Source organism: Anneissia japonica, unplaced genomic scaffold, assembly GCF_011630105.1.
Source record: "Anneissia japonica isolate Jap-2015-1 unplaced genomic scaffold, ASM1163010v1 scaffold263_len647688_cov178, whole genome shotgun sequence".
Classification (NCBI taxonomy): Eukaryota; Metazoa; Echinodermata; class Crinoidea; order Comatulida; family Comatulidae; genus Anneissia; species Anneissia japonica.
In genome coordinates, this window is record NW_022734777.1 from 125556 (window position 1) to 135162 (window position 9607).

Sequence of the window (9607 nt, forward strand, 5' to 3'; positions counted from 1 at the left end):
TTTAGTGTGGTTGAAAGGTCAAGATCATTGAAAAAAGGGCTTTCCCATTCTTCCCGGTACAATTCGTTGTCTGATAAGTTTACTCCTTCTTGCTTCGTTTCCTAATTAATATGGAAGCGTTAATACCTGTGATAAATAAACTTCAAGATGTGTTCAATACAGTCGGCTCAGATACGATTCAGTTGCCGCAAATTGTTGTTATCGGGACGCAGGTAAAATTCATTAAACTAGGCTAAGCCTAGCTATATTATAATAGATTGTGTGATATCAGATAATTTTGACAGGCAAAACGGTTCACTTTTTGGCCTTTACTTTTATAGGAAGGAAGTGATCACCATCCTTGGACAGGGCTTGAAATATATTAAGAAACCTTTCTAACTAACTTTGTTACATGTTTTAACTTTAGTAATGGATGGAGTGTATTAACACGTTATTATCCTACAATAAGTATCTGTAATAACAAAGTTTTGTATGTTTTTCTTCTGGCACTTTTTGGCCTGGCTAGCTGGGGAAGGACTAGGCCTAGGTAGCCTTTAGTTGTATATATATTCTTTTCATTATTTTCTACACAGAATGAGATTAATTAGTTTAAATTTTATCATTAATTAAAACTACATTTTTGAACCTCTTTTTTGATTTTTTAAACCTAGGCCTATATATAGAATATTAATTAAGTTACCACTAGGCCTACCAGGGAACAGTAAAATTTTTATCTTGGAATTGGATATGATTTGTCGTCATACACCCAATCAGAACATCATATCCTGTGTATGTGATATCCTTATATTGTCAATCGGATGTGGTTGTGATGTCATCCCGAATGGCTGTATCCATTAACACATATTTTTACTTTTGTTTATACAGTGCAGTAGGCCTTGTCACTTTTTGTTAATAAATCTCTACATGATCTTTATTTTATCCAAATTGTTGAAACTAAATTCATTTCTAATAACATTATCTTCAATCAAATACTGTAATCCACATGTGTACGAAGTGCACACATAGACCACATAGAGCCCAACAGTGATTTGGGAAAAAAATTGATTAAAGACTATGTGTGCGGCTGCCGACCATCTTTGCCATACTATAAGTGCTCAAATAAGCACTGCACTGAAGCCTTCTTAAATTTTAAAAGCGCTTTGGTGGTTATTCTTCAAGCAATTATAAAAGCAGTGCATGAAGTTTGAGTGCGACCTCTGTTAAATAAAAAAATAAAAAATCACAAGCGTGCGGCCGCCGACCTTCTTTGTCATACTGTAAGTGCTCAAATAAGCGCTGCACTGAAGCCTTCTTAAATCTTAAAGCGCCATGGTGCTTATTCAAGCAATTACGTTACAATAAGCTAGTATAGAAAGCAGTGCATGAAGTTTTGTGTGCGGCCTCTGTTAAATCGAAAAAAAAAATCACAAGCGTCCTCCAACCTCCCTGGCTGTAGGACTACATGTGTTAGGAGTTCTTTGTTGTTGGTCTTCAGGAATTACTTGTATATACATTTTGAAAAACAAAATCATATTTGTCCAAGCCACTAGCCAGGATTTCTTAATTGGTGATTGTCTGTGAGGGCCAAAGCTGGCCCTCTTGTGCCTACAGTATGTGCCCTGGTACAGTCCAGGAGAAGAGTACTTAAGAAGGTGGTTTGGCCAAACTATTAAATTTCTCACTCCCCTGGTTTCCTGTATATTATGCAACATAGTCTTTAAAGCCGTTTTTCACCTAGTGAATTTATTCACATGAATAGACAGCGTCGGTTCAAGAACATTCACATTCCTATCTGAGTTTTTGTGAAGCGAAAAAATGCGCAACCAATCAGAGCTCAGGAAGCGAACCGACGCTTTAATTAGCGCGAATAAATTCGCCTAGTGGGAAACCAGCTTAAGAGTTTGTTTCATACTACCCTACATCATTCTTATCGGTGGGCCCCATGGTTTGGTGTATGAAGCATTTTTTACTATACTGTACAAATAACTTGCACTAACTACTAACCAGCTTTTGTTGAGAACATAAACTTTCATTACAATAATAACAAGTATTGCCATCAATTCGATATATAATACTGCATTCTATGACAAATCACTAAGTTGTAAAATTTCTGCTATTTATACAAAGTATATATGAAAAATTCTTAATTATTTAATTAAAACTAATCTTTGATTTCTATTTTTTTTTTTTTTTTTTTTTTATCTTTTCTTTAACTAATGTGCTAAATTTGTTTATTTTAATTCACAGAGTAGTGGAAAAAGTTCTGTATTAGAAAGCCTTGTTGGTCGTGATTTTCTACCAAGAGGTAAATATGATAAATATTATATAGATATATCTAATGTAAGACTGGAGGAACGTACCCAGTAATAAAAGGCAAGTGGCAACAGTCACATATCGAGGGGAAGGGGGATGCACCATGTAGAAAACGTAATTCTATATTACAGCTTTTTACACAGGCATCTAATTTACCCATCCATGAGATTGGTGTTGAATTGTGCCATCAGTATTCATAATGAAAATTCTGTGTAAACATACAGTAATAAATATCAGTCAGTTGTGAGGTCTTCACTGTAACTCTCAATGTTTTTTTCTTATTCCAAACCATGCACTAATCTTTCATTAGTAAATGGTGTGCTTTTATTTTTTCAGGCATTAATCTAGCATTCATATAATAATTTCCACTAGTGTTTGATTCTCAACTATACTAATTGCTTATTGATGAGGCTAAATGTACATTGACTATTTTTATCTATAGGAAATGGTATTGTTACCCGGCGACCAACTGTTTTACAGCTGGTTCATATTGATCCTGAGGATAGGAAAGCAGTTTTAGGTGAAGGCGAAGGTTAGTATTAAGCTCTGTCTTTGACCAAAAAAAACCTCTATGCCCTTATATAGTCATGATGTAATGTCATCATGACCATATTTAGGCATATCACATGTTTTTTTCTAAAATAAAATATGGTAGTCTGGACATGCCTATAAAAAGATGGCTGTGGATATTTGTCCCATAACCTTAAATAAATCTGTGGTGTTGAATGGTAGAGCTGGCTTGACCCTAACCATAAATTTCACTCTTGCTATCTTAATACACTGCAGCATTTTAGAAGAATATCCATAATGAAAAACAAAACATGAAGCAAAGATGAAGCTGAGTGAAAATATTTAATTGAATATAGGGTCTGTGGTATATGTAAACAATTCAGCAGGAACGTTCGGTTTCCCAACCTCCAGGTCAGGGTTTCAATCCCTCACTGTGAATTTCACTTGTGTCCTCAAGTAAGGCACTTTCTCTGCATTGCTTCTCTCCACTCAGGATTATAACTGGGAACCTGGTAGCATTGCTTGTTCATGCACTGATTACAGTGCAGCAACACTAAAGCATGTGGACCTAAATGACTTGTCACAAAAGCACTTTGAAGGGTGCTATATAGATAATATATATATTTAAAAAGGTAATGGTAAAAGTAGGGAATTAAAAATCTCATCATCAATGCTCTGAATTGCATTCAGGTACGGCCATGGAGATCATAGCTGCAAAAAAAAGAGAGAAGTCACATCCCGAAATGATTCGTTTTAAATGGGATGGGCAATTCCATTTGTATCTTTATTGATGTTATTTACAGATGAGCTGGAAGCTGAAGAATGGGGTAAATTCTTGCACACAAAGAACAAAATTTACACTGACTTCGAAGAAATCAAGAACGAGTTGGAAAATGAGACAGACAGGATGACTGGAACAAATAAGGTAACTTCACTTACATGCTAATAAGCCCTTAGCTACACATACTAGTATTTTTGGGTGAATGCGGCTGCATATTGCTTATACATACTTCTCTTCAGCAATGCTGTTGACTGTGGTTAACGTAAATCTCTACGGAGGAGGACCACGCACTTCTCACTCTCTGTATCATACCAATCAAAGCGCATAGAATCATAAAACACAGAACTCTGTTTGGTCTGGTCTTGTTTTGTTTTGTTTTTTTTTTCGTTTTGCCTGGTCATTTTACCAAAAGAAGTCCAGTTTAATCTGCCTGCCAAAACTTTCCCTCTGGTAAAATTTACTAAACCAAGTAAACCAAGTTCTTAAACCAAGTGTCAAGTTCTTAACGCAGTGAACTATTTCCAGGAAGACTATTTAGTTTATTTTTTCCTTGAGTATTGTGTAAACGAAAAAGGTCAACGTTGATTTTATCTAAAAGTTCATTCAATTTTGCATCTACATTTTTTTTTTCTCGCTTACCAGTTTTTTTCTGTTAGATGTATTAGGTGTATTTCATTTTAACAGCCATATGTTCATTGCCACATATACTATTTAACCACAATCTAAGTAAAACCTAGTGAATGTGTAAATCCTTGTACAAGCATGGTACAATTTACCTGAAGCTTATTTAGACTTTTACCCTTTATTATTTGGTTAAAATTCATCCAAAGGGAATACAGCCTTGTTATAAATTACATTATTATACAGATATACACGTTTTTGTTTTGAACTATGGAATTGGAATAAATATTTATGTAATATTAAAAAAATGACATTCAATGAGTTAAATAAAACATAAGAATCCAATGGATGGTACCTTTATGGTTCAAGTGAGTATATTATTATGATATAAAGTTCTAAATAACTATTACAATTCTTGTCACCTTGTAGGGTATTTCACCTGAGCCTATCAACCTTAAGATCTACTCCACCAGGGTACTCAATCTCACACTCGTAGATTTACCTGGACTCACAAAGGTAAGTAAACCAAAACCATACACTAAAATTGGATTTGCTACCTCCCCCACATTTCCTGGTTAAGATACTTGCCTTTAGATTCCATAATCCTCTGTCAGAGTCCTATCAATGATTGAACCATAAACCCTAAGATTTAAAGGTTATTCATTTATACTGCGCAAAATACAAGGGTCTCTATGCAAGCATTTTGACTACAGTTCTACTACATATGAAGTAGTATTTGCAGTGGTGCACATTATCATGTTATCTTAGAGCCGCCACACAGCGTGTTATACAAACCTCAACCTTACATTTGAGTTTGATTCCCAACTGCTTGCCAACCACTATACACTCGTTTCTTAGCAGTCATTCCCACATAGCCCTCTTCACATTGGGCTACCATCTTACTCCTACCCCCTCTCCAATTAGTATCACTGTATACCTTCATTGTCTTTGCCTTCCACAGGTACCTGTTGGTGACCAGCCAGAGGACATTGAGCAACAGGTTCGCTCTATAATCTTGAAATACATTAGCAATCCCAACTCCATTATCTTAGCAGTGACAGCAGCCAACACCGACCTCGCAACTTCCGAAGCGCTTAAACTGGCCAAAGAGGTTGACCCAGATGGTACGAATTTTGACCTTTTTTATGTAATTCATATTCAAATGCAATTAGAACACTTAGTAATGAATAAAAGTAGACATATTTAAATATGCTACTTAAAATTGTGCAGTGGTTAGGGCGTAAGCTATAGAACCGACAGGAGCAAAGTGGGCGTGGTCGGGTGTCGCTCAAAGTCTTTCAAAAGTTGTGCATGGGGCGAAATTACAAAGAAATTAGGGGTTCAAAAAGCTTATTTAATCGATTTTAGAGTCTAATTTGTATGGATATACTCGTCCTTTGGATGACACCTTAAGCCATGGGGGTGCAGCATGAACAATAGCACTGTACATAATAAAACATGTTGTGATGTAATAGAAAATGTTGGCTACATCAAGATTTCAATCAATGGCCACAAACATACATTTTCCACTGAAGTTTAGTTGTGAGCACCCCCTGACTAGAATGGACCTTTTCAGAATGTCAGTCAAACTTAATCAGAACAGGGTCCAGGATTTGGCACATGTCCTATTAACACAAACGCAATTGTTTTGTGCAATCTTAGCAATTAAATCTAATGGGTGGGGCTTAGCGGAAATGTCCATTGAACCACAATGCTTATATTTGGAACCAGGCACAATAGGCAATAACCACATCTCAAAATTGATGCTCTTTGTTGATGAAAATGTACAATTTATTTTTAGGTCGTCGGACATTAGCAGTAATTACCAAATTGGATTTGATGGACGCTGGGACAGATGCAGTTGATGTTCTCTGTGGCAGAGGTTTGTGGACACATTTGTTAAGTTCTAGTTTTTATTAAAATTTCTATTGTGGAACATATTAGCAATGATTCTTTTACTTGATGATTGTCAATAGTCAGTCACTGTGTACTTGAATAGCATTTAACATTCGTCTCTATGCACTTTCCAAAATGATGGGAAAAAAACACCCTTGAAATATATGGTCGGCAAGATACATTTAACAGTGTACCTATTTTACGCATTTTGCGCTAATATTTAACAAGGATTGCGGCTGGTAAATGCACATTCATGTAGCAATCTTGATGAAGTTTCAAAGATTTCAAAAGGGAGCCTTGTAAAATTTAAAAATATAATATGTACAGGCTTTAGAGAGGCTAAAAAACTGAGTCTTTACTCAGTATTTTCAATTCAAATTTAATTAGATGTAACCCTATCAGAACCATTATGATGAATATAATGATTTTGTCAGTTCTACTTGTGTGAAGACAGAGTGTCGGTAATGTAACTTATAGGGAAGTATATCTAATCAGAGTTATGAGGAAGCATTAACAAAAATGCTGTTTGCTTTATTACCAACCTCATACAGTAAATAGATAGATAGTAAATAGTAGATCTGCTTACTCTTTGCCTAGGCTAGAGCCTCCAGAAAAAAAAAAAAAAAGTTGACCTTATTAAAAAACATGTTTAGCATATGCTTAGCTAGGATCTAACCCTGCTTTTAGAATTTGAAAGAATATGTTAATTTTTATTTTTGCTGAGTATTAAGCCTAATTAGATATTGTAGGTGAGTTGATGTTAGTATTTAATATATTAAATGGTGCAGGCCTAGAATAGGAAATTCCTAAACTTAAATGGATATTACATGGTTCTTGAGTATTTTGAGAATGCACGAAATTGTAAGGGTACTGGGTTTTGGTCTGCAATTTTCTCAGTGCTAAATGAGAGATAGTTAAAGTATGTCTATGTCATTTTTGTGTAAATAAAGTACTGTATTTAATTAACCACAACATTATTATTATTGTAGTTTGAACCAATACATTTGCTTTATTGCAGTTATACCAGTTAAGCTCGGAATTATTGGTATTGTTAATAGAAGTCAGATGGACATAAACAACAAAAAGGTAATTGACAATGAGGTTTTAAAAATATACTCTGTTGAGCTAATATACAATAAAATTTCATATTAAATTTCTTTGTCCTATATATTTTAAAGTCATTTATTTGTTTTCAACTGGAAATTTGAACCAGAAAATATTTTTTCACCAATAAATAAACAAATAAGTATCATTTAGTTTACCCTTTTTAAATATAAAACCTTGTATATCATTGAAAACTAATTTTTTTCAAGCTCTTTCTTTTGTCTTCTTTATAAAGTTTTCTTTACAATTTTAAAACCTGAGTTTCTTGGTATTGTACATTTGTATGTACCTGTAATTACTCCCTTATCCAGTAATGTAAATGAATATGGTGCATTGTAACAGATGAATTCATTGTATTTGTAATAAGTTCTGCGAAAGGCTTAACATAACATTAGCTCATCCAAAAAAAGTAACTACAATTTAGACAACAATAACTTACATTATGTAGTATATATTATGAATATTTATGTATATACAATTAATATTTTCTTTGCAGAGCATAGACGATGCAAGTAGAGACGAGTCTGCATTCTTACAGAGGAAATACCCAGCATTAGCCAATAGGAACGGCACAGCGTTTCTTGCCAAGACTTTGAATAGGGTAAGTGTTGAAACATTAACACTATTATATAGTGCTGTATATTATATAGGTGGCAGCATTAAGCCTCAATCACACTGAATCAGTATATAAGAATAGGGATGCTAGTGCTCAGCTCATCGGAAAAACCGTCTGAATTTTGTTTTAGATCTGATTTGAATGCAGCTCTAATTTTGAATTATTTTGGGTGTTGTGGCCTTTAATTTAAACATTTATTTCTTTTTCAGATTTTTTTCCTGAAGTTTAAATAATATTCTATATTTGTTAGCTGTGTTCTGATGCAATGAAAATAATCATATAGGATACTTTAAAGCTAGCATTCTTACTATAAGATAATCAGATCTTTTATTTCAAATTAATACGTCTTCTTTCTTTTAATGTTGACTAATAAATAATTCATGTTTACCTTATGAATAAATAATTTCTTTTATTTCCTCTGCAGCTTCTCATGCATCACATTAGGGACTGTTTACCTGACCTCAAGACAAGGGTCAACGTCTTAGCCTCTCAATTCCAGCAGTTGCTACAATCATTTGGTGAACCTGTTGAAGATGAGAGTCAAACCTTGCTGCAAATAACTACAAAATTTGCATCTGAGTATTGTGCAACTATCGAGGGAACATCTAAAAATATTGAAATTTCAGAACTGTAAGTTCAATAGCCATGTGTTAAATTTTTTAATGATTCTAGTTTTATTCTTTACTCTTTAAGTATTATATTTAAAATCAGGCTGCAGTGGAAAACAATTTGATATGTTGTAACTGATTTTCTAAGACAAAAAATGGTGTTTGATGAAAAACTTGTTAACAGTTAATGAGATTCAGTTTTTTGAATATTTAAATACGGGGGTTAAAAGGAGATGTAACCACCCTTTTTTTCCACCTTTACCCTCCACCACCAATTTTGAAATATTCAAAAATCTGTATGTCATTAACCGTTCCCTGGATTTTCCTTCAAAAAAACTGTTTTTGTGTCTTAAAAAATCAGTTGTATAACATATCAAAGGTTTGTTTTTATCCGAAGCCTAACTTTAATAATATTTGCTCGCCAATCTGTTTAAGTTGCATAGAGCCTGTAAAAGTTTTATGCCTTTGATCCTTTTGACATTAAAGGTGTTTAATTTTTATTATTATTAGACCTAATATTTTTTTTTATTTTAAGTATATATGTATGGTAACTGGAATGAGAAAACATAATGCCTCAATTTACATATTTTGTATTCATTCACATACTTTCTCAGATGCGGTGGTGCTCGTATATGTTATATTTTCCATGAGACATTTGGTCGAACGTTAAGCGGCATTGATCCACTCGGTGGTCTCAAGACCATTGATATCCTCACAGCTATTAGGAATGCCACGGTAAGTTCTTCAACAAATATCGCTTTTTAAAATGTTGTCCATTTCTAAAGAAGAATGACTCGGTAAACTGAACTGGTGGTAGTCACTGTGTGTGCGCTGAACCATGAGAATTTTTGGGTACCTAGTTAAATTCCAGGTACCTAGTTGCTGAAATGCAAGTTACTAATGCACACCATCTTTCAGAAGAGAAAAGCTGTTGGTAAATGGTAAAATGTCCATAAAGGCACATGCCCTACTTGGACAGTAGAGGATGGTTTTAGACCAATCACAATAACTTTAAACAAATAACCAATCGTGTGCTTAGCTTCCCAGTTTTAAATACCTAAATACCTACATAAAATGTTTTTGTCTACAACCATCAAAACTAAGATGGGGCTTATAGTGAATGGTCTTGCAGACCCTGTCATGAATGTTAAATATTATAAAGGCTGGTTTCCATGAAAT

At 34.1% G+C, this 9607-nt stretch overlaps 1 protein-coding gene across 1 annotated transcript in view; it reads left to right on the forward strand.

The window, feature by feature from the left end:
• Positions 1 to 13: 13 nt before the first annotated feature.
• Positions 14 to 9607, forward strand: part of LOC117116452 (dynamin-1-like protein) — a gene marked incomplete in the record, with an annotated part of 16596 nt that continues 7002 nt past the window's right edge. The window contains 10 exon segments of the mRNA XM_033260496.1: positions 14 to 212; positions 2227 to 2284; positions 2735 to 2824; positions 3606 to 3727; positions 4634 to 4720; positions 5166 to 5328; positions 6006 to 6086; positions 7119 to 7186; positions 7701 to 7805; positions 8245 to 8448. Of these exon segments, the coding sequence (XP_033116387.1) occupies positions 111 to 212; positions 2227 to 2284; positions 2735 to 2824; positions 3606 to 3727; positions 4634 to 4720; positions 5166 to 5328; positions 6006 to 6086; positions 7119 to 7186; positions 7701 to 7805; positions 8245 to 8448 (1080 nt within the window).